We start from the raw sequence: 26,217 nt of genomic DNA, 5'->3' as shown, positions 1-26,217 counted from the left end.
GTTTGAGGTTGGGTCTTCTACTTTGTAAATCGTGTTCTCTTCTTGCTGTTTCTTTAGTCTGTATACTAAAAGTTTACCGGCTTTCCCTCCTCCTTCATAATATCTTGGTTCGTGAAAATTAATTTATTTTGCATGTTTCTATGATAGATCTCATTTAATTGGTTCTTTTTATCAATGAATCATTCTCTAATCATGGGGTCATTCATGCCTTTGTGTTTTTGTTCGAAGAGTGTGAGTTCCTTTTGTAACCTATCCAACTCCTCTTGACTACTCTTCTTTAAGTAAGTTCCATATCTTATTAGTTTGCCTCTAATTACCGCCTTGCAAGCGTCCCACAATATTGGAGGGCAAGTCTCCCCATTGTCGTTGAGTTCTATATATTCAACCATGTCCTTTTTAATTTGTTCCATCATTTGATTCAATATATCATTGTCAAGCCTCCACAAGGTCTCTCTTCTACCCTGATCTAAATTTATTTTCAGATGTGATCCTAGCGATCCATGATACTAATGTCAAACTCAACTACCCCATTTAAATCTTTATCAAAAATAAAACGTTAGTCAATCCTCAAATAGGCCCTGTGTGCATTAGAATAATAGGGATAGTCCTTGGTCGAAGGATTCAGTTCCGTCCAAATATTTATTATTCCAATATCTTTCATTATTCAATTACATTTTTTGTTGGCCCACCCCTGGGTTATATCTAAAACCAGACTATTTTCTGAAATAGGGAAGAATGATGTCTGTTATTGTCAATTGAGCTGTCTTTTTCTTCTCTTATAAAAAATGAATTGGAAATTGCTATCAGTTTGGTGAAGCAGGAAAATATCGAATATCGGTATTGATAGAAAAAAAAAAGTTATTGTACATTCTTAGTAATGTCTTTTAGGACATGTTTTGGGACATGTAAAAGCTTTGATTGTGAGCAATACATTTAATTGCTAGTACACTAAACCACGTGTCTTACCTGTTTAAGGATTTCCTGTTTACTCTTGCTCAGCTCCTCGTATTTAAGTTTCCACTGACTGAGCTCTGTCTCCAGCTTCTCAATAGTCTTACTCAATTCAAGCTTGTCTCTGTGAATTACAAAAACATATAGGTGGTTATGCGGCCCGTGACAGGAAATTGTGTCAACTTCCATGATCCTTGCTAAAATCTGGTCTAAAATTTTAAATTATCGTGTAATAAACAAAGTTGAGAATTTGCAAAAAATTATACATTTTTCCCAATAATTTGAACAAAGTTGAATAAACTATCATCCTTGACTTTTATTTTTTATATGTAATAATACAATGAAATGAATTGGTTTCAATGGTTTCAGACTCAAAAATCCCTTTGAGGAATGTGGCCAACCGCAAAAAAAAGAGAAATTGCCATCCGTTCTATAGATTGCAAAATAATATAACACGTGCAAAAACTCATCTAACCGCTTGGGTTTTTAGCTATCTAGTGCAATAGTTCTCAAATGGGGGGTCAATCAATCAATCAATCAATCAATCAATCAATCAATCAATCAATCAATCAATCCGTGTACCCCTAAGCACTAAGCAGGCGTATGTAGAGACGATTTGTTTTCCAGACCTGTGGCACAGAGGCGGCAAAATTAGCCATGTGTCAACCCAAGTGTCTCACTAAAGCTCAGAAAACAATGAAAGCAATGTATAACTACTATAATTATAGTAAAATTACTAATGTTTAGGGTTTTGTTCTTGATATTTAAAGTTTAAATGACAGTACCGCCCTCGCTTAGACGCACATCTAAGTCTTATATGTAAAGACATGTTTTGAAATACGCTCTGATTGCGGACTAGTTCACTCTGATCGTTCATAAACACAGGGCATTGTTAAAATTTGCCGTCCCATTATTAAAAATGCACCAAAAATTGAGTGCCGGTGAATTCACTGGCCGGTCATTCCTGGGACAATAATAAAGTTGCCAACGGGGCTCTGGTACAACGTATTTTGGTGAACTGGCATGCCATGCAGAGGAGCCAGCCCATGTTCTAATGCCCATCCTGAGGCCCAGTCAGAAGAACTTGACCCCATTCAGCTTACTGAAACCCTTCAGACCTTAGTGAGAAAGGGTTGGGATGGTGTCAAAAACACTTTGCCAGCAAGCAGGCCCCAATAGGGCATGGCTGACATCAAAGAGGAGCGTGGTCTATGACAACTGTGTTAAATAAATCAACTCCACCGTAATGAAATCAATCACGAGATGTTTAAATCGATCAGCGTGTCACATCACTGTAAAACAGCTCTTCTGATCAATGCAGTGGAGCATGCAAGCTGGTGACCAGTGATCTCCTCTCGTCTCATGTAATGCTCTTCCGCTTATTGTTATCGTGAGACGGAACTAGGGGCAGCATGTGGCTTCTGCCACATTGGTGACCCAGACGTAATGTCCACCTGCCACGATGTGTGGCCGACAGATTCATTTCTCCCCTTTGCCGAGGATGGGTGCAGCGCACCTTTGCCAGCTGCGCATTCACTCCACTGGACACGCTGCCTCCGCGGCCGCCTGCTCCGCCACGGTCGTCCACTCACATGATGACGAGTCAAGCTCAAAACGCGGCATGGGTTCCTGCCCGTCCACTCGGTGCCACATGGAACCTTCTGCCCGTGGCTCAGCGTGCACCCCCCAGTCAGGCTTTCAGAGCCTTCAGGACTGCAGACTACAGTCAGGACCGCCCAAACAAGTCATCCGACCCGTCCACTCGGTGCCGCCCAGAACCAACAGCGTGCGCTTCCTTCGCTTGGCCCTAGCCATCAGGGTAAGTGAACAGCTCAGTCAGGACTGGCACGAACAAGCCGTCCAGCTCATCCAGTCAGCGCTGCCCGGGACCTACTGCACGCACCTCTGCCTGTGCTTCCTGAGCCTGGCCCAGCCCATCAGGATAGCTGCACGCCTCATTCAGTACCAGCTCGATTCAGCCTTCATGCCTACCTGCCGTCCGGGTCCAACCTTCCGCAACCCACCGGGTTATTCTCGGCCAGCTCTGCAACCTGTGCTGAACGCAGGTTACGTCTGCTGTGCCACACCCTCTTCCTTACGACTGCGCTCTCAGAGAGAGAGATTGGCACCCATGCCCATTTCCTCTTCGGACCTCGAATGTGGCCGACCTTCGCCGCACACCATCTGCAATCTACCCCGCCTGAGTGCCCAGGACGCTGCACACATGCACGCCTGTTTTTGTGAGGCCCGACATTCATTCTTCCCTCTTTCAGATATGCCTCATCATAAATTTACACGATAAATCAGGTGTGTTCAGCCCTCCGCAGTGAAACCCTGAGACCGACTCACCCCTAGGGTTCAATTGAACCCAGGTTAAGAACCACTGATATGCATATACACACACACGCCCGCCCGCCCGGTCTAAAACAGTGGTCCCAAAACTACGGCCCGCGGGCCGAATACGGCCCACCTCCACATTTGGTCCGGCCCCCTGACAATACCAGAGAGCATTTTGATTTTTTTTCATACATGTGTACTTGTATTTAATGATAAAGTTGGACTTTTGCAAGTAAAATGTTCCTTAGTTATGAACTTGTTTCATTATTAACCATTAGTTAGTAACTTCAGGGTCCGTCAAAATGATTCGACACATTTGTAGGTTTAATAAAATGCAAATAAATTAAAGAAACAAAAAGGTTTTTTTACTTTCATTTTTTTTACTTTCGAAAAGTATATATAATGCCATTTTGTTTTGTTTTGTTTCATTTCGTTTCATTTCATTTTCGTTTCGTTTTTGAATAATGTTATTTTGTTTTTTGGCTGGCAACCAGTTCAGGGTGTCCCCCGCCTACGATGACCGCTGGGATAGGCTACTAGTACGCCTGCGACCCTCGTGGGGACATAGCGGTACAGAAAATGGATGGATGGATGGTTATTTTGTTTGTTTCAGTTGCTAACATTAATTGGACCACTTTCATTGTGGAAACGTTTATCAAGAACGAATCTAACTGCAACACAACGAGCGTTCCGTTTGCACTTCAGACTTGGTAGACATGCTCCCGTACCTGCTCGAAACACGATCTTATAATGGGTTACTAACTTCAGAGCCAGTGGATCAGCATTGAAACGAAAATCAACCGGCTGACCTCGCACCGCCAGAACTCCAGAAAATGTGGCAGCGGTAAGACCAAAATAACATTATTCGAAAACTACCGTTTTGGCCCGAATATAAGACGATGTTTTTTGCATTGAAATAAGACTGAAAAAGTGGGGGTCGTCTTATATTTGGGGTCTAGACATTATACCGATTTTCACTTGTGCGCAACGGTAAATTCAAGGTTGCTGGTATCGACTGAGTATGTTGCTGTGATAGTGCGCGTCTTTGACACAAAGTGAGTATATACATTTCATTGTTACAACTGTCCACTGTTGTGCCGTTTGTCCGATCGCGGTTTGCTTCGTGTGCGCGCCGTTTGATTGACAGCTCCGGCGCGCTCCTTTAAGTTTTCCTCGCATCGTACGAGTAGCCGTTACGCAGCGGCACGGCGACTAACGGTCGCCAGCAAATGTATTTTGTTGTCTTGATCGATGACTTATGTTTGGTGTGTTGCCGAGAGTATTTTATTTCTGGTTATTTATTTTTATTTATTTTTTGCCAATAATTCAGTAAAGCAATCAAAACTGAACCACGTCTTCCCTCCTGTGTTCTGACCGACACCTGGGGGCGAAAAGAGCATAACCATCCAAGCCAACCCCCTATACAGTCCTCAGGCTCCCCAACAATAGCGGTAGCAGATTGCATTATTTTATTGCAATGTTTTTCCTTATTCAGATTTGTTTCAAGACTACAGTTAGACTTCACTTTGATGGTTAATGCAGTTATTGCAATTTTGTTGTTTTATCACAGTAGATTGGTTAATTTACATTTCAAAAACCAGAAGCCATTCATTTACAAATGTGATTGCACTTTAGTTTACATATTTAAATGTTCAGATATTAAGATGTGATAGACAGTTTTTGAATGATTTGAATGAGGCAAAATAACGTTTTTCTTTCTTTTCAAAATTTTTCTCTCGAATATATTGTTATAATCATTTGTTTCAGATGTAATTATTTTCTGTATAAAAATTAAATTTGGTCAAAAAGTGTTTTTTCAAACTTGAGTCTTGAAAAAGAGGGGGTCGTCTTATAATTGGGGTCGTCTTATATTCGGGACAATACGGTAAATGAAAATAAAACGAAACAAAACAAAACAAAATGGCATTATATGTACTTTTCGAAAAGAAAAAAAAACGTTTTTTCTTTAATTTATTTGCATTTTATTAAACCTACAAATGTTTCAGATCATTTTGCTGTACACTGTATTTCATACACGCATATAACGAGACATTCTGTTCCACCCGTCTGCGATCTGTGCCCCTATCTGGCAACCCCCAGAAAAAAATCTTAAACCCGCCCCTCTCAAAGAGAGAACGGAATAATAGCGAAAAGATTAGGTTAGAGAAAAATTGATTCAGAATGCAGGGCATTTAACCTGCAGTGGACAAACGATTATTTTTTTGTTCAATGCAAAGAAAAGGCTGTCTCATGTCAAGAGGCGGCAGCGGTATTCAAAGAATACAATCTGCGGGGACACTATGAATCCCGCCGCAAAGACAAGTATGATAGCTTGCAAGGCCAAATGCGAGCAGAAAAACTCTCAAAGCTCAAAAGTGGACTGTTAGCTCAGCAGAATACTACATTTGTACGCCAAGCTCAGCTGAACCGGTCATCTGGCAGATGCAGGCCCACAGTGTGAAATGATGAACGTACAAAGGTAAGCTCACTTTTCTGATTTGAATGATTCATTCTGAGTATAAAAAATCTAATCATAATAAAATATACTGGGATAAAATCCATCTCCACAACCATACAGGTTGTGGTACTGGTTGTGCTGTGTTGGTGCTGTATCACTTAGTTCAGTTTCTCAGCCTGCTTGCTTTGTGGTTTTCACAGGGAAGTTGATGAGAGAAAGAGCTGCAAACAGTGATGTCTACAAGCCTACTGGAAAAGGATTATAAGGAGGGAAACAAGAACTTTGAGAGCCTGCTCATTTAAGTAAGAGATTCTGCTCTGTCAACTAAGCTGAATTTGGACCTGTTAAGATTGTGCACGGCACAACAGAAAGTTTATGTTCCATGGACTTTTTTTCTGTGAAGAACTCAGAGAGGGTTATTTGGTAATGATTTATTTCATAAATAGTGTTGTTTGTTTCCTGGATTTTTTTCTGTGAAGAACCCAGAGATATTTAGTTATTATTTATTTCATGAATAGTGTTATTATTTATTTCCTGACTTTTGTTCTGTGAAGAATCCAGAAAGGGTTATTTGCTTGTGCTTTCTGGAAAACAATACATTTTTAAATTTTGGCACTTCTGCAATCGTCACACTTTTTTGGTTACAAACTGACCCCGGCCCCCCATCAGAGAAGGGAAAAGTTAAGTGGCCCTCAAAGGAAAATGTTTGGGGACCCCTGGTCAAAAATTTCAGCAGAGCATTGTAAGAAACTCAATAACGGTTACCGGAAGCGGTTGTTCACAGTTATTTTGTCTAAAGGTTGTGTTACCAAGTATTAGGTTGAGGGTGCCAATACTTTTGTTCGGCCCATTTTTGGAATGTGTAAAATGACAATTATATATATATATATATATATTATATACACACTGCTCAAAAAAATTAAAGGAACACTTTGAAAACACATCAGATTTCAACGGTGAAATTTTTTGGGGGGGATATCTATACTGATATGGACAGTTTAATGTCTCAGGAACAAACGGATGCCACATCTTTTGATGGAAATAAAAGTTTTCAGCCTACAGAGGGCTCAGTATACAGACACCCCAAAAATCAAAGTGAAAAAATGATATGGCAGGCTCATCCTTTTTGTCTAAATTCAATTTCTGCAACTCAAAATTCTTTTCAATATCTTGTGTGGCCCCCACGAGCTTGTATGCATGCTTGACAACGTCGCGGCATGCTCCTAATGAGACGACGGATCGTGTCTTGTGAGATGTCCTCCCAGATCTGTCTAAGGGCATCAGTGAGCTCCTGTAAAGTCTGAGGAGCAACCTGGCGGCGTATGATGAACCGAAACATTATGTCCCAGAGGTGTTCTATCGGGTTTAGATCAGGTGATCGTGAGGGCCATTAAATTGTGTCAATTCCTTCATCCTCCAGATACTGTCTGCATACTCTTGCCACAACAGGCCGGGCATTGTTGTGGATCAGGAGGAACCCAGGACCGACTGCACCAGCGTAGGCTCTGACCATGGGTGCAAGGATTTCATCCCGATACCTAATGGCAGTCAGACTGCCGTTCTCTAGCCTGTAGAGGTCTATTCGTCCGTCCATGGAAATGCCTCCCCAGACCATCACTGACCCACCACCAAACCGGTCATGCTGAATGATGTTGCAGGCAGCATAGCGCTCTCCTTGGCTTCTCCAGACCCTTTCACGTCTATCACAGGTGCTCAGGGTAAACCTGCTCTCATCTGTGAAAAGTACAGGGCGCCAGTGGCGGACTTGCCAATTCTGGTGTTCTATGGCAAATGCCAATCAAGCTCCACGGTGCTGAGCAATGAGCACAGGAAACACTACAGGACGTCGTGCCGTGAGGCCACCCTCGTGAAGTCTGTTTCTGACTTTTTGGGCAGAGACATTCACACCAGTAGCTTGCTGGAGGTCATTCTGTAGGGCTCGGGCAGTGCTCAACCTGTTCCTCCTAGCACAAAGCAGCAGATATCGGTCCTGCTGATGGAGTGAGGACCGTCTACGGCCCTGTCCAGCTCTCCTAGAGTAACTGCCTGTCTCCTGGAATCTCCTCCATGCTCTGGAGATTGTACTGGGAGACACATCAAATCTTCTTGCAACAGCACGCATGGATGTGCCATCCTGGAGGAGTTGGACAATCTGCGCAACTTCAGGAGGGTTAAGAAATCGCCTGATGCTCCCAGTCGTGATAATGACTCTAGCTAAAGCCAACACTTGTGGAAAAACAGTTAAAAAAATGGCCTCCACCTGCAAACTCAGTCCTGTTTTGGGGACCATCTCGTTGTTGCCCCTCTAGTGCACCTGTTGTTAATTCCATCTACACCAATGCAGCTGAAACTGATTAACAACCCCCTCTGCCACGTACCTGACCAAAACCTTATCAGAAAAGTCTAATTGAATTCATGCCATACCCTGATAAAAAACTGTTCCTTTAATTTTTTTGAGCAGTGTATATACGTATATATATGTATGTATATGTATGTATGTATATATGTATATATACGTATATATATATATATATATATATATATATATAGTATAGTTCATTATAGTATCATTATATATAGTTATATATATATATTATATATAGTTCGACTTCCGGACGGCTTCGAGAAAATTCTGGTCCACCATCTGGCGTCTCAGGAGGGGGAATCAGTGCACCGTCAACAATGTTTACAGTGGAGATGGCGTGCTGCTGACCTCGACTCGCGACGTCGTGAGTCGGTGGGGAGAGTACTTCGAAGACCTCCTCAATTCCACCGACACGCCTTCCATTGTGGAAGCAGGGCCTGGAGACTCTGAGGTGGACTCTCCAATCTTTGGGGTCGAAGTCACTGAGGTAGTTAAAAAACTCCTCGGGGGCAAGCCCCCAGGGGTGGATGAGATTCGCTCAGAGTTTTTAAAGGCTCTGGATGTTGTGGGGCTATCATGGCTGACACGCCTCTATAGCATTGCTTGGACATCGGGGACGGTGCCTCTGGATTGGCAGACTTGGGTGGTGGTTCCCCTCTTTAAGAAGGGGGACCGGAGGGTGTGTTTCAACTATAGGGTAATCACACTCCTCAGCCTCCCTGGTAAGGTCTATTCAGGGGTGCTAGAGGAGGGTCCGTCGGGAGGTCGAACCTCGGATTCAGGAGGAGCAATGTGGCTTATGTCCTGGCCATGGAACAGTGGACCAGCTATATACCCTCGACAGGATCCTCGAGGGTGCATGGGAGTTTGCTCAACCAGTCCACATGTGTTTTGTGGACTTGGAGAAGGCGTTCGACCGTGTCCCTCAGGAAGTTCTGTGGAGGGTGCTTCGGGAGTACTGGGTGCCGAACCAACTGATTAGGGCTGTTCGGTCCCTGTATCATCGATGGCAGAGTTTGGTCTGCATTTCTGGCAGTAAGTTGGATTTGTTCCCAGTGAGGGTTGGACTCCGGCAAGGCTGCCCTTTGTCACCGATTCTGTTCATAACTTTTATGGACAGAATTTCTAGGCGCAGCCGAGGCGTTGAGGGTGTCCGGTTTGGGGACCTCAGCATTGCATCTCTGCTTTTTGCAGACGACGTGGTGCTGTTGGCTTCTTCAAGCCGTGATCTCCAGCTCTCACTTGAGAGTTTCGCAGCCGAGTGTGAAGCGGTCGGGATGAGGGTCAGCACCTCCAAAACTGAGTCCATGGTCCTCGGTAGGAAAAGGGTGGAATGCCCTTTCCGGATCAGGAATGAGATCCTGCCCCAAGTGGAGGAGTTTAAGTATCTTGGGGTCTTGTTCACGAGCGAGGGCAGGATGGACCGTGAGATCGACAGGCGGATCTGTGCAGTGTCGGCTGTAATGTGGACTCTGTACCGGTCCATCTTGGTGAAGAGAGAGCTGAGCCAAAAGGCAAAGCTCTCAATTTACCGGTCGAGCTACGCTTCTACCCTCACTTATGGTCACGAGCTACGGGTCGTGACAGCAAAAACAAAATCCCGGATACAAGCGGCCGAAATGAGTTTCCTCTGCAGGGTGTCCGGGCTCTCCCTTAGACATAGGGTGAGAAGCTCGGTCATCCACGTTGAGAGGAGCCAGATGAGGTGGCTCGGGCATCTCATCAGGATGCCTGCTGGACGCCTCCCTAGGGAGGTGTTCCGGGCATGTCCCACAAACAAGTTTGTAGATTTCAGCAAGATAGTCAAAAGGTTAGTGGGATATACAACCACAACCTACAAAAAAGTCTCTTGGGGCCATATGTTAAATCTAACAAGAAGTCCACCATTTAGAATTTTCTTTCAAAGTTGGCCCTATTTTCTGGTCTTGTATAATAGTAAAATTTTAAATAACACCTCCGAAAGGTGTTCTCGGTTTGTCTTAAAACTGTGGGCGTTTCATCTAAAGATGTTCAAGATAGAAAATAAAACCACTCATTATTTATTCATAGTTTTATTATTTTTTTCCTCCTCCATATTGAATCACATTTTTGGTGTACGTTATTGAAGAATATAGAAGTGTGTGACATACTCTCTCTCCTTCGACAGAATTTTCTGTGACTCGTCCAGACGAAGCTGTAAGGCATGGAGTTTGCTTAACTCATCTTCTGTGGTGCTTATATCTCCCCACAGATGCCTGTTGCGTTCTTGCCGACTCAGACCAGAAGATGAGTGTGCGCCACAAGAATTAATGCCACCATGGGTACTCTGATAGTACCAAGGCCCTTGATTGTCGCCTGTTGGACTTCTTAAATGCAGCAGAGACTGCGGGAGCCCCATTTCCTGCAGGTACAAACAACAGCAAAGAAAGCCAAATAAAATTGATCAAAATTTAATTTGAAATAGGATTTCACAAAAAATCAGCCATATACTCAGTCACAATAATGTTACTTTTGACAACAGAGTCCTGAACTATGAAAGAATCAGTGAATGGAGTGAATCTTATAATTTCGCATACCCCTGTTCAAATTGATCAAGAAATATTCAAAATGTTTTCTACTATTGTTGTGAGCAATAATTAAAAAGCAATAAAATATTTTTTGGGGGCGGATTCTGTCCTTACAATACAATGCAATGCATCTATCCATTATCTGAACCGCTTATATAGAGTCGCAGGCGTGCTGAAGCTTATGCCAGCTGACTTCGAGCAGTAGGCAGGGCACACACTGAACTGGTCACCGGCCAATACAAATTTATTTCTATAGCACATTTCACATCAGAAGGTGGGATTACACCAAGGATCAGCTATGAGCTTTTTAATCGGCATGAAAAATAGATTTTTTTTCAGCAGCGTATCGGCCCACAATTTCCTTGGCCGCAGGGACAAGGTGTTATTCGTCAACCGGTTTCTTGCCTTATAATATAAGGCAAAGAAAATTATACCTATTCTTCACAACCCAAAGTTGGCAAGTATGTATAATATAAGGCTTATATTATACATACTTGCCAACTTTGGGTTGTGAAGAATAGGTATAATTTTTTCAACGGGGTTTCGGCCTCTACTAACCCGGTCTGCAACCACCAGACCAAGACCTGATACCAGTCTGTGGACCACACAGTAACAGGCTATAGAGAAATTATTTTTAAAAATTCATACAGTTTGGACACACCAAGCTAACAGAAAATTTTTGTTTGGTGTCAATTGTAGTATTTGACAGCAAATGCATTATTCTGCTGAGAGGAGAAAGTGTCATCTTGCAGCATGGCTAATAATGGAACATAACATCTGTCTGTGTAAACAGATAAGACACAACTGTCTCTCTGCTGATGTGCAGTTCAATTTTAGCGAATAAAGTAAACATGAGACAGCAGAAGTTTTATGCAACATTAAACAGTCACATCCATCTCCCGGTTATTTTCTTCATTCTCGTTTGATTTTAAATGTTCTTTTTGAGTGCCCTGATCGTTGAGTTTGTTTCAATACAGTCTTGACGTATTTTATACACCCACTCGCGGGAGGCTACCCGATCCCACGCATTTCTTTGCAACAGCACTTTTAGTACTGTCGTTGATGTAGACCAATATCAGCCATTCGGGTAGAGCCCACCTGCTTGCGCCAGCCGCTGGATACACAAGCAGGGGAGGGGAGCCTTCGTGGCGAGCAGGTCGCACGGATGGAAACGCTTCGGGTGGCTGGGCAGCAAGGAAGAGCCATGTTGCGACACATTGCCCACAATGTAAACTGTTCACCGTAATATCGGGAGATTAGCAGGAGAAATGACAGATCGGGGGGCAGGCGGGAGACAGAGTTGAAAATCGTGAATCTCCCGCCTAAATCGGCAAAGTTGGCAAATATGTAATACTGATGAGTGTGATCGGCTGATACTGAACCAGATCACATGCAATAGGTATAATATTCAATTTTAGAGCTACCCTTTGCAGTAGAATTAATGTGACAAACGCTTTGCGCAATCCATGATGCTTGTAACGATCAGGTTTGGTACAATCAGCCATGTTCATCAGTTTCCAAATTACCGTATTTTCCGCCCTAAAAGGCGCACCTAAAAACCTAAAATGTTCTCAAAAGCCGACAGTGCGCCTTATAGTCCAGTGCGCCTTATATATGGATCAATTGATGAATTTGTTGATCCATATTGGTTGTACACAGTGCTCTGCCAAAATGTTTCAGTACGTTTTAGTACGACTAGTAAATTACAAGGTCGCATCGCTTCCCAACATTACGGTAACTGTAGTCAGGGGGCGTCACCGAATAGCTGTTGTACCCGCGAGGCTATTTCATTTCAAAATAGGCTGCTCCGTTAATGTTTCGAGTAAATTTACGGATTGATATGGAAGGGAAACATAGGTAAGCAGTACCAATGTGTTAGATCGAACTTTAGTCAGTTCCGATCATTTTATAGGAGATCGTTTGAGAAACGCGATTGTTTACACTTTGCTGAGGCTCATGGGAGATTGCGAGCTGAGGCTCGTGGGACTTTGCGGATGGCTAATGCTATAACGATAGCTGCTATACGTACCAGGCTATTTCATGTCAAAATAGGCTGCTCTGTTAATGTTTCGAGTAAATCTACGGATCGATATGGAAGGGAAACATAGGTAAGTAGTACCAATGCGTTAGATCGAACTTTAGTCAGTTCCGATCATTTTATAGGAGATCGTTTGAGAAACGCGATTGTTTACACTTTGCTGAGGCTCATGGGAGATTGCGAGCTGAGGCTCGTGGGACTTTGCGGATGGCTAATGCTATGACGATAGCTGCTATACGTACCAGGCTATTTCATGTGAAAATAGGCTGCTCTGTTAATGTTTCGAGTAAATCTACGGATCGATATGGAAGGGAAACATAGGTAAGTAGTACCAATGCGTTAGATCGAACTTTAGTCAGTTCCGATCATTTTATAGGAGATCGTTTGAGAAACGCGATTGTTTACAGAGGGCTCGTTGGTTATTGGCTAGTGGATGCATACCGCAACCCTAGTCAACCTCAGTTTGTTGCAGTATAGCTTCTATTTTATGCGCCTTATAATCCGGTGCGCCTTATATATGGACAAAGTTTTAAAATGGGCCGTTCATTGAAGGTGCGCCTTATAATCCGGTGCGCCTTTTAGGGCAGAAAATACGGTACATGATATATGGTTGTCCCAATGCTGCTATCTGTTGGTCACTGTATTTTTTTTTTTAACTTTTACTATTCTCAATTAATTCCGATCGACTAAATATTTACACAGGTTAGCACATCGGCCTCACAGTGCAGAGGTTGTGGGTTCGATTCCGGGTCCGCCTTCCTGTGTGGAGTTTGCATGTTCTCCCCATGCCTGCGTCAGTTTCCTCTGGGTACTCCAGTTTCCTCCTACATTCCAGACATGCATTGTCGGCCAATTGAACAGTCCAAATTGCCCGTAAATTGTTTGTGTGCCCTGCAATTGGCTGGCAATCAATGAGTCAGGGTGTCCCCTGCCTACTGCCCAAAGACTGCTGGGATAGAATCCAGCACACCCTCAACCCTCCTGGGAATAAAGCGGTTGATTGGGTATCATTAAAAACTTGTAACAGGGCTGTTTCTGTATTACGCATCAACTTGAAACCTGATTGGAAAAGTATTGTGACATTGTGTTCATCCAAGAAAGATTTTAACTGTGTGTACCACTGTTTCCAGAATTTTAGAAATAAAAGGCAGCCTGGACCGGGGTCAAAAAATAGACAGCACACCTTGATCAAGGCCAGATTTCTTAAGCAGTGGTTGCACATTTAAAATGTTGTGGGACTGCATCAGACAAAAGACTGCTGTTTATAATTGCCAAAACTGATTCCACAATACTCAAGAACCTCCTTAAATAAATGAGGAAGACCAAAGTCATAAGGAGAGCAGGATGGCTTCATCTGGTAAACCACATCCTCTAAAAGTATCATGGAAGCTTAAAAGAATTTTAAGGAACAAGGAACATGGACAGAGGGATTGAGTGTAAAACCAGAGCCCTTGTTCAAATAGCCTGATGGTGTTTAAGTGGAGAATCAATAGTTTTAAATAGAGTATGTGGATTACGCCAATTTCTCTGAATAAAGTTTGACAAGAGTTGGCCTCTGACTTTGCTTTGGTGGTGCTTTTGGGGATTTGATAAGAGATCTGCAGCTTGTCTTTTGAAGATAGAAAAAAATTCAAAAAACATTTTAAGGCCCATTATACAAAATTCTGTTTTCTGTTGGTTATGGCGGCACCATATTGACAAAGGCGGTAGTAATTTGCCTGACATTGACCACATTTCCCATGAGTGCCAGCGCGCAATTCTGAAATCCTGAGCTCTTGCTAACCTGCAGTTCAATTTAATGACTATTGTGTTTCCGTGAGTGGCTGTGTGAAAAATGAATCCCACTGAGTTGATGAATATAATTGTATTTAAAGAATACTTTATATTGTTATTGAAAATAAACGTTTATTTTTGGTTTTGAACTGTATTCAATTGTACTATTTGCTCAACCTCTAAAACATTTTTTCTCAAAGTAACTGTAAATTAGTTAAATGTTTTCCCAAGCTCCAAGTACGATGAATTCCCATTTTAATTCCCATTAATGTAAAACATGTACATCCTATACAGTAGTGATGGGTCGCCCAACACCGATGCGTCGGCGCATGTTTAGAGCTCATAGAGCGAAGCCCCGTGTCGGTGCGTGCATCGCTTTAAGAAAGTCACGTGACCGAAACAGCAGCAGTATCGCCTGTCAAGGAAGCGCGCCAAACCTTTGTTAAAAGAAGCGCATTGTCAACGGGATGGATCTGAGTATGGCTGCGGATCAAGAGGTTTGTACGGCTTCGTGCACCAACTGCACCTTTCTCTTAGAGAGGTTGTCTCTGCTAAAGGGACGTATCCGCCAGCTAGAGCAGAATAGTGCGATAACCGTAGATGTGGCGGACACAGATGCGGGCTGTAGTCAGCCCGATAGCCCAGTTAGCATTAGCCCCAAGCGGCTTGCTAACTGCGATGAGCCAGTTAAAACGCATAGCCGTCCCAAGCCATCTCGGTCTACTGGCTCTCGCACTTTGGTCATAGGTGACTCCATTACCCGAAACATCACGCTTACAAATCCAGCCACGGTAATGTGTATCCCTGGAGGCAGAGCACCTGACATAAAAGCTAATCTTAGGGAGTTGGCTCGCAATAGGTCTAGTCAACAGCGTAGGTCCAACAACACTAGCTACTCGGATATAGTGATACATGTTGGCTCCAATGATGTTAGGATGAGGCAATCAGAGATCACAAAGAAAAACATAGCGAGGACTTGTGAGCTCGCCAGAAAGATGAGTTGGCATCAAGTATTTGTCTCTGGCCCCCTGCCTGGGAGAGGCACTGATGAGATGTTTAGTAGATTAGTCTCCCTTAATCGATGGATGGCTGGTTTCTGTAAGAAGCAGGGACTGTATTTTATAGATAACTGGTCCTCCTTCTGGGGCCGCCCTGACCTGCTGAGGAAGGACGGCCTTCATCCTAACCGTGAAGGCGCCTTCACTCTGTCAAGGAATATAGATTACTGTTTGAGCCATTCATGACAGGTCACCTCAGAGCAGGCCGGGTCACAGGTGACTAGGCCACCTGTTAGGATGGGTTTGGAGTCTGTTAAGTTAAAGTTAACTAGCGTTAGGCTAGATTCCCAGCATGCACATAGCTCCTTGTGTAGACTAGAGCGTCACAGTTTGAATAGTGCTACAGTATACATTGACACATTCTCTACTGAGGTAGTAGACAAATCCAATCACTACACCCTGACCGGTCTCGTTGATGGAACGGTGCCTGTTCCAGATAATATTACATGTTTGCCGAATATTAACTATCAAATTCCTATGGTCGTATCTTCCCGCCGCGCTAATAAACATTTTAGAGGTAAGAGCGATCCAGGGCGCTTGCGTGTGTTGGCTCATTTGTGAAATAAAGAGCCGGTTACCAAACCCACGTCTTGCCTGGTACTTTGGTAACACTACAATATAGTTATATACGTAGATCTGTGGAATAATTGGAGCCGCCAACTGACAACGAGGCTGACGTCAGCGGCGCACGTAGGTCCGGAATCGACAGCTGTTTTTTTTGTGGGTTTTTTTGGCACAGAGGATGAATATTCCAGTCGATTTAATGATTTGGAGTGACACGGATGGTTCGTTAAAATTGTTGTTTATATTACATTTATTTGATATATCTAGTCTGACGTCAGCGGCGCACGTAGTTCCGGTGTCAACAGCTGTGTTGTTTTTTTTGTAAGTGACACGGAAGACGAAGATTCTGATGAATTTATTGATTTGGAGTGACACGGATGGTTCGATAAAATTGTTGTTTATATTACATTTATTTGATATATCTAGTCTGACGTCCGCGGCGCACGTAGTCTTTCCGGCGTCAACAGCTGTGTTTTTTTTTTTTTTTCTTTTTTCAAGTGACACGGAAGACGAAGATTCTGATGGATTCATTGATTTGGAGTGACACGGATGGTTCGATAAAATTGTTGTTAATATTATTGTTATTTCATTCATAGTTTATATATTGTTATATGGGCCTGTAGAAAAATTTGAACTGCAACGCGCCGCTGACGTCGGACTTGTTTACATAAAGGAGGACCAACTCGATCGATGGCTTTAATGATTTGGAGTGACACAGATGGTTTGATAAAGGTCTTATTTATGTTATAGTTATTTGAATAACTGTTATTGTTACATCAGACCCGTTCTCAGCGTCTCGTTTGTGTTTATGTCACGTTAGCATACTGTATCGTTTAGCCTGTTGTTGCTCGTTCATGTCTGTTCTTGGTGTTGGATTTTATCGAATAAATTTCCCCCAAAATGCGACTAATACTCCGGAGTGACTTATATACGGTTCACTTTATTGTGCATTTTATGGCTGATGCGACGTATATTCCGGAGCGACTTTTAGTCCGAAAAATACGGTATGTAGAAAGCAAATGCCGTTTAACCAAACTTGAGGTTTTCCATCAGGCATGGCGTGACAGCCTCCTGAAATACAATGATGCGCTTATCTTAGAAAAAATTATTTCTTGCAAATTATTAATCTCAACAAAAACAATCCTAAGTACTTATTTGATACAGTGGCAAAGCTAACACTACGCCAGCCGACCTCCGATAGCTCCTTCCACTCAGCCGACGAGTTCATGAAAATTTTCGCTCAAAAGATTGTATCCATTAGGGATGAGATCAAGATGACCGTTCCAATTGCTCAGTCGATTACCGGCGCTGACGATCATGCAATAACCCTCTCAAATTTTAAAAGCGTGTCCCTTGAAAGGCTTACACAATTGGTTAGTGCGGCTAAAAAAACAACATGTTTACTCGACCCGCTTCCAGCCAAACTATTTAAAGAATGATTTCAAATTTTAGGACTTAAATATAATTAATCTGTCTGTCTCCTCTGGTATAGTGCTAACAGCCTTTAAAACCGCTATCATTAAACCGCTACTTAAGTGACCAAATCTCGACCCGGATTGTCTCAGTAATTATAGGCCAGTTTCAAATCTCCCATTTATAGCAAAACTTCTTGAAAAAGTAGTAGCGCAGCAGCTTATTAATTACACAGTCGCCAATAATTAATATGAATCTTTTCAGTTTTCAGTTTTAGAGCTCATCATTCCACCGAGACAGCACTTGCTTAAGTGACTAATGATCTCCTCATAGCTTTGGATTCAAACACTTAATCAGTATTGTTATTACCGTTTTTTTCCGTGTATAATACGCAAAATTTAACTAATTTATTGTCCTAAAATCTGGGGTGCGCATTATACATGGGTACAATTTAAAAAAAATTTTATTTTTTTTTTTAAGATTTTTTTTTTTTAAGAAAATCATGGTACTGGTACGAGTTTTGATTTATGTATTGTTCTCTTCTTGTCATGTTGTGAAAGAATGTGGGTTGAATAAATACCGAAAGAACAATAGTGTGTTTGTACTGTGCTCTGGTCATTTCGTCAAAGAAGGGATAATAGTCCTCTTCTCTTCTTGACTGACAATGAATGTGATAGTTTAATACAATCAGCAAATAACAAAATGCGTATTACAGGTAATATTTTATTTCACAACACTTTGCCTTGTTCCTTTCGTCTCTGCTGTTCACTTCAAACACGCTCCATACGAACGCAATGCTCTCGTATCAGACGCTTGCTCGATCACCTGCTCGTTTGCTGTCACAATGTACCCTACACAAATCCGAAACATTTGTTGCGGCTCCGAGTCACGACGAGGGGCAAGTTTTGGTTTCCAAGGGTGTTTTTATTTCTCTTCAACGTCTCTCCCATACAGAGCCGCCTTTTTCACATGTCCGCACGTCACTTTCCTCTCTTTTCATCTGATCGCGGTGGTGCCTTTACGGGCAGTCGGAGAAATCAACGTCAACAAAAAAAAACACATCCAGCCTAGTTAAGACCACACCAAAGACTATAAAAATGGGACCCATTGCCTCCCTGCGTGTGTGACGATCATTGGGACTTAAAAAAAAAAGAAATTGGCTGCGTATTATACATGGGTACAGGCTTTTTTCCAGCATCAACATGCCATTGTTAGGGTGCGTATTATACATGGGGGCGCATTATACACGGAAAAAAACGGTACTCGATCTTAGTGCTGCCTTTGACACTGTAGACTTCGATATTTTATTAGAGCGCCTTAAAAGCTGTGTTGGTATTTCAGGGTCAGCACTACGCTGGTTCTATTCCTATCTATCAGACAGGACGCACCGAGTGGTCCATGGCAATGCGACCAATTCTATTTAATATTTATATGATTCCGCTTGGGGACATAATATGTAAATATAATATTAGTTTTCAATGTTACGCGGATGACACTCAATTACATATGCCGTTATCGATGACAAATCTACGGGACTGTTGTAATCTTGAGGCGTGCCTTGCGGACATCAAGCAATGGATGTCTCTCAATTTTATTATTTATCTTAACCCAGATAAAACTGAGATGTTGATAATTGGTCCAGCTCGTTATCACCACTTATTTAAGGAAACCACTATAACTATGGATAGCTGTACTATCACTCAGAGCGATACCGTAACTAATCTCGGGGTAATATTTGACCAAACGCTCTCCTTTCAAAAGCACATTAAGAACATAACTAGAATTGCGTTTTTTCACTTCCGTAATATTGCTAAGACTAACTATTATACATGCGTTTATTACGTCGCGCCTGGACTACTGTAACGCATTATTCTCTGGTCTTCCTAAGTCCAGTCTCAAAAGTCTACGGTTAGTACAAAATGCTGCTGCAAGGCTGCTCTCACGGTAAAGAAAATTTGATCACATTACCCCAATATTAGCCAACTTACATTGGCTCTCGGTCCATTTAAGATGTGACTTCAAGGTTCTTCTATTAACCTATAAATCATTGCATGGCTTAGCGCCTTCATATCTCGTCGACCTAGTTGTTCCTTACGTTCCGTCTCGTAACCTCCGCTCGCAAAACGCTAGTCTTTAAGTGACCCTGAGGGCCAATTTAATGTCTGCAGGGTCTAGAGCATTTTCTATTCGGGCTTCAGAGCTTTGGAATGCCCTACCAATGGATATTAGAACTGCTACCTCAGTAGGAACATTTAAGACACGTTTAAAGACACATTTCTATGATATGGCCTTTAATTAACCTGTAGTGGCCGATTCGGCTGGAGTTTGTGTTTTCGTTCCCTCCTCCCCACCCCCCACTCCTCCCCGGCTGGGGAGGTGATTAGGTGACACCCAAGCTGACAGTAGCTGCCTGGATTCTCGTGGACCAATCAAGATGAGGGAACTGCAGCGGATTACCCCCCTCGAAGACACTGCCAGGACAATCGAGGGCACCTCCTGCAGCGCTTCGCTTTGAATTGAACATTTACTTTTTCTTTGATTTTTTATATTATGTATTTCATGTGCCCTCTCTGCATCCATTGCAGCCTGGTGATCCTGAAAGGGGGATCCTTCTATCTGTGGTCCCTTCTCAAGGCTTCTCATTTTTCCCCTAGTAGGGTTTTTTTGAGTTTTTCCTTGCCTTCTTGGGAGCTTAAGATCAGGGGATGCTTTGAGAATAATTGTCAATGTTTTTGTATGTGAAGCCCTTTGAGACTGCTTGTGATTTAGGGCTATATAAATAAACTTGACTTGAATTGACAAAACAATATCTGACCTTTTGAGGTTCATCCTCGAAGTTATCAAGAATTATGGAGCAGCCCCAAGTCAGATACAGTAATCCCTCGCTACATCGCGGTTCATTTATCACGGTTTCACTACATCGCAGATTTATTTTCCAAATTAAAAAAAAAATTAAAAGTCAAAATAAAACTTCTAAATTGAGGAATTATGGCACGAAACTTGCCCACACGCCAGCAGAAGGCAAGGAGTGCCCACACAATTGCGTACACTTGTACCTTTTTATATAAAAATTGTTATAATAATAAGAGTTCTAAAAACATATTTAGTGTTGTACCATCTTATAGAAAAATTGTTATAATACTAAGAGTTCTAAAATCATATTTACATGATGTACACTTGTACCTTGTTATATATTTTTTTATAATAATAAAAGTTGTTCTAAAAACATATTCACAGTATGTGTTAAGAATTTTCCATGTTATCTATGTTATTCAACCGTGCTTTGATTTGAGGTAGGGTGATGTATTATGAAGGCCGTTTTCAGGTAATACCACTTCCTGGTTTACGTTCGTGTACATGCGTTGGTTACAGTGGTACAGGAGTCATTGACGTTGTAAGTGGGTCTCCTAACAAGAGAAATGAACGATCACGTGTCTAACCTTTAGGACAATGTAGTATTGCTCCAAATGTTCGTTTACATTCCTTTAGAGGTCCGTTTTCGCGTGTTAGCACGATCGCAAATTAGCATATTTCCGCTAACTCGTTAGCCTGCCCAGTACTTCTTGTTACACGCACACATATAATATTTATATTTTCAATATTTATAAAAAATGTTCTGTATGTTATTTATACTATTAATGTATTATTTACATGTTTGAAACAATTATTTAATGTTCTAAAATATGTACTTAAATGGTTTCATGTACATTTATTGACACACACAAAATGTACAGATGAGAGGGTGACCGTACTTCGTGGATTTCACTTATCGCGGGTGGTTTTTGGAACCAATTATCCGCGAAAAACGAGGGATTACTGTACTAGGACAATCAAAAGACCCATTACCCAAACCTCTTCCGGCTTGCGTTGCAATTTCTCTGCACTTCAGCCTCATCTGTACCGTGTGAGCGGGTGTTTTCAACGGCTGGGGAAATTGTGTCCGAAAAGCGCAACAGGCTCAATTTCAAGACTTCATTGCCTCGTTAGCTAGCCTGTCGCCACATATTATGCAGAGTGGGCTTGGCGCGTCATAGTCTTTTAAATGCAGCTTCGTAGCCTCTTCTTCTTCCGTCTCCTCATTGGGCTTTTTTCCCTTTCCGAAGAAGCTTTCCAAACATCTCTTTCTTGCTCATTTTTGCTTGCTTCGCGGGCTCAACTGAGGTGACATGTCACGTGACCGAGACGAGCGTCTTGACCTGAACCGACGGATGTAATTGGGAGAGAATCGCCAATTTTTTTACATTTTTCAAAATAAATACTTACTCATTTTTGCTAGCTTTGCGGGCTCGACTGGGGAAACATGTCACGTGACCGGGACGAGCGTCTTGACCTGAATTAATTGATCGTCGATTAAAACAATTTTTTTTTTTCTGTGTGGCTTGGCGGCCCGGTACAAAGTGACCCACGGACCGGTACCGGTCCGCGGCCCGGTGGTTGGGGACCACTGCTATACAGGGTCGTAAGGACCCTTTTTTTCTCGCACAAAAAAGAAACTCGCTCACGTAGGGAATGATAAAGTGAAAATTGGTCTTACCTTCTGAGAAGTTTTATGTACCGTATTTTCCGCACCATAAGGCACTTCGGGTTAAAACGCAATTGTGGGGTCCATTTTGTATATAATCCACACATAGGGCGGCTGCATGCCATGACTTACGGTAGAAAAAAAAAAAAAAGTCACGGGAGCAAGATTGAGTTCGGTTGTACTTTATTCTACTGTTTAACCATGTACTCTATGTACTCACATTATTGTTAATCGATATTCATACGCAAATCGGTGCAAGTCCTCATCTTCTGTATCCAAAATAAAGAGTTGGGGAAGTTCGCCATTAAACAGGCGAAGTTCCTTCTCGTCATTGTCACGAGCTTTCCAGGAAGCCCTAATTGTGCCTCGTAAGCATGTCTTGCTGTCTATGTCATTTTAGAAGGTCCTAATGCCGTTTTCTGTGCACAAAGGATAATGTTTATTTATCAATGGCGGCGGAGGTACATACTCAACGTGTTACGTACAGTCCTCTGATTGGTTTACCGCCCCGATCTACGTAAAACAATGTCCTCTGATTGGTTAATCGGGTCTACATATTATGCCTGTATAAAACGTCTGTGTAGTGGAAGCCACACAAAACAACTTTGTCTTTGTCTTTGCCATTTTAGAGGGTCCTAATGCTGTTTTCTTTGCCCAAACGATAGTATTTATTTGAATTCCAATTTCCACCAGAAGATGGTGACAAAGCTTGACGTGAGAATACCTATTGGGACCCGAGTAGGGGTCACTTCGAAGTTAGTTCCTCAAAATTAACTATTGTTAAACTGGTAGAGGGGGGGTTACTGGTTGATATAGTCAACCTCTATTGCAGTTCCGAATTTCACCAGAAGATGGTGCCAAAGTTAAATTGACTTGACAAAGGGGGTAATCTGATGGGAACTAAGAAATCTAATAAATTAAATTATCAATTGAGAGGACACGACCTGTCTGAATTACGCATAGCATCACACAATTTTGGATTATTATATATTATTTTGTTTTGCTATAAAATACTTGGAAACTGCTTGAGTATTTTAATCTGCTAATAAGGAGAACCTATGATCATAGTTACGAGTATGTGTTAAGTTGACTATTATGAAAACATGTTTTATTGTTCCAATGTTTAATCAATATCCAACATGTATTTAATATTGATGTTCCATTTACACATGAATGTACACATGTAAGCAAAGACAAAGAGGAGGCAGGGGTTAATAGTGATACTGTGTGGTGGAAGACTGCGATCCCACGCATGAGCCTGACCCGGAGGTCACCTCATCCGGTCGAGGATGGGGCTGCAGTCTATTTTAGGATGAGCCATGGAAAAAAAGACAGGTATAGGACCACGTAGAAAAACTGGTATGTGACCAAGCTGGCGTACAACCTACGTACAGCCTATAAAAGGTTCCTTCCAAACGAGAACAGGGCTCGCTCTCTCCGTCAGGGCTTTGCCCCTGCGGGCTGCCTGTGGGCCAAGAATGCCGATTAGACGAACATCGATTTTTCATTCTTTTTGAGATTAGACCAAAATCTACTAAAATGAATCTCTAGTGTCTTCGAATTGGACTTTGTAAAATTTTAAGCTTCGGGATAGTCGAGGAGGGAGGACCTCGGTGCAGCAGAAAGGGAGAGGCCATTTTTAAGGCGTAGTCCTCTCCCTCCTCAAGGCCGAACTATCTTTTTAAACAGAATTCGGATTTTTGGACCAAGGTGAAGTGATCTCTCGACTTTTTCCACCAAACAGCATTTGATACCTCTAGCCTCTTACCCTTTTTTACTATTTGAGAGTTTTGCAATCGAGAGAACTCCGAGACTGAATAATTTTTGCTCTATTGGGATTGGTGAGTGGAATTATTGTTGTTTGTTCGAACAATCGAGACTTGTAATTCTTTTTTTTGCTTATTCATTCAATTTCTACTTCATCACCATGTAATTTCGATTAGTGATTATTTGGATCTTATAAGCTCTAAATCTTTTTTGTTTCTCTATCATAGTCATACTGTAAACCGTTAAGTTCTTTTTAAAGTGAAGACAGCTTTTATCCTTGACATCAGGAAGTGTCGGATCTGGTTCGAAATAGTTAACTTAAGACTCACCTAGTGCGGGAGCGCGCTAGTGTAAATAAACGAATCACCGCGGTTTTAACAAAGACAGCTTAATATAGCCGAGATCCGAGTGCAACAATTCAAAGGAAGATAGCCGCCACCACAAAAAGGGCGCGGTCATTCTGACACCGTGTCTTAACAGATTACTCTACACGAGCGTTGCATGACTTTAGAGGGATTGGCGTCCTGAAAAGATTAAATTTATTCCTTAAGAATTAATTTCTTAGAGGCGGTCAGCAACTCGGACGAATATTATCCCAACTCCGGTTTATTTAACTCTCGTCTCCCCATGAGAGCTGCGTTAGAGCAGCGGGGACAAAGGAGAGTTTTAACCCTTTAAACTAGGCGTGTCCAAACTACGGCCCGCGGGCCGCAGTTGGCCCGCGGTCCAGTTTTTATTGGCCCGCAGCAAATTCTGAAAACATAATTGAATGTGGCCCGCACAACAGCTTGAGCACTTCTCAGTTCCCACAGTAGATGGAGCCCGCCACACAAAGCGCTTGACGTCCGATTAGCCCCCCCCCCGAAGAGAAGCGAACGCGCAGCGTTTGATTTGACGTCACACTAGCCCCCCCCCCCCGGGAGAGAAGCGAACGCGCTGCGCTTGACGTCCGATTAGCAACCCCCCCCTCCCCCCCGAAAGATCAGGGAACGCGCAGCGTTGGACGTCCCACTAGACCCCCCCCGCCCCCCCCCCCCCCGCAACAGAAGGGAACGCGCAGCGTTGGACGTCCTAATAGCACCCCCCCCCCCCCCCCCCGGAAGAGAAAGGAACGCGGCGTTGGACGTCCCAGTAGCAGGGAAGAGAAGGGAACGCGCAGCGTTGGACGTCCCACTTGCACCCCCCACCCCCCCGGGAGAGAAGCGACAACAAATATTGGCCCCCGGGCCCCTTCACGTTACTAAATATGGCCCTCCGTCCAAAAAGTTTGGACACCCCTACTTTAAACGGAGAGCCGGTCGCTTACATAAGATAAGTGCGAATTTGACATTATTTAGCAATGGCGGCGGAGGAACATACTCTACGTGTTACGTACAGTCCTCTGATTGTTTATTTGCCCCGATCTACATAAAACGTAATGTCCTCTGATTGGTTCACCGGGTCTTCATATTACGCCTGTATAATACGGAAGCCACACAAAACAACTTTACAGATTTTGCAATTTGGTCCACACAAAAGGCGCACCTTATTAAAAGGCGCACCTTCGTTTTTTGAGAAAATTAAAGGCTTTTAAATGCGCCTCATGATGCGGAAAATACGATATTCTTTAATTGCTGCACTCTGGTTCAGAGCCTGAATACTTGGGACTAGTGGAAGCCGGAATCAGCTCTATGGCACAATCGTAGGCACGATGCGGTGGGAATGACATGGGTTTGGTCTTGTTTAATACTTTAATGATAGCATGGAGGTACAACGCTCAGACCTGGGTATTCAAAGTCTCGTAGGAAATTAACAGAAACATCATAAACAATCGTTATCTCTTCTCTGAGTTGGTAAACCAATTCCGTGGTTCACACATTACTTTCCCCATCCCAGAATTTTGCCAGTCCGCCAGTTCATGTGCGGGTTGTGTTCATACAATCACGGGTGTCCAAAAACCAGAGTAAGTGAAAGAGACTCAAACACATGGAGAATTAGGCGCTCCACATGTTCGCCAACATGGAACTCGATAGGTTCAATGATGTGAGTAATGGTAAATAGTTCACAACCATTGAGTGCCTTCACCTTAATCGGCTTGAGCAGTCGCTTGATCTTGGCACTAAAATGTCTCACAAGCCCCCTGTCCATGAGTCTCTCTTCTGCCCCAGAGTCTATTACTGCATGGAGGTCTGTGTAAGTGGTTCAGTGAATTATCTTAACTCTGGTGAGATTTTGTGGAATGGACTTTTGCGCCGTAAACTGACTCATCACTGGGGTTGTTTTGTATGGGCAGGCTGACACGAGGTGATCTTTTTTTCGCAGTAAAAGCACCAACCTTTGTGTTGTCGGCGTCATCTCTCCTCTTACGAGAGTTGCGATCTGTCCAGTTGCATGGGCTCTGCCTCTAGTCCCAAGGGAACATGCTGGCGATGGTTAGATGGCGAAC

General features: G+C 42.8%; 1 protein-coding gene and 1 long non-coding RNA gene across 2 annotated transcripts in view; both read right to left on the bottom strand.

The window, feature by feature from the left end:
* Nucleotides 1-26,217, bottom strand: part of ccdc102a (coiled-coil domain containing 102A) — a 112,953-nt gene that overhangs the window by 61,579 nt on the left and 25,157 nt on the right. Inside the window, exons 3-4 of the mRNA XM_037246681.1 lie at nt 10,241-10,491; nt 967-1,075 (exon numbers count right to left, since the gene is read on the bottom strand). Coding sequence (XP_037102576.1) covers nt 967-1,075; nt 10,241-10,491 — 360 coding nt within the window. The remainder of the gene's footprint in view (nt 1-966; nt 1,076-10,240; nt 10,492-26,217) is intronic.
* LOC119120117 lies at nt 5,370-8,293 on the bottom strand. Its single transcript, XR_005097466.1, has 2 exons — nt 8,263-8,293; nt 5,370-5,668 (listed from the first exon to the last, which is right to left on the bottom strand). It is a non-coding gene; the product is annotated as an uncharacterized LOC119120117 (long non-coding RNA).

The sequence above is a fragment of the Syngnathus acus genome, chromosome 3 (assembly GCF_901709675.1).
Source record: "Syngnathus acus chromosome 3, fSynAcu1.2, whole genome shotgun sequence".
Classification (NCBI taxonomy): Eukaryota; Metazoa; Chordata; class Actinopteri; order Syngnathiformes; family Syngnathidae; genus Syngnathus; species Syngnathus acus.
The sequence above is the reverse complement of the archived record's forward strand: the minus strand, read 5'-3'. Positions and strand labels throughout refer to the sequence as shown.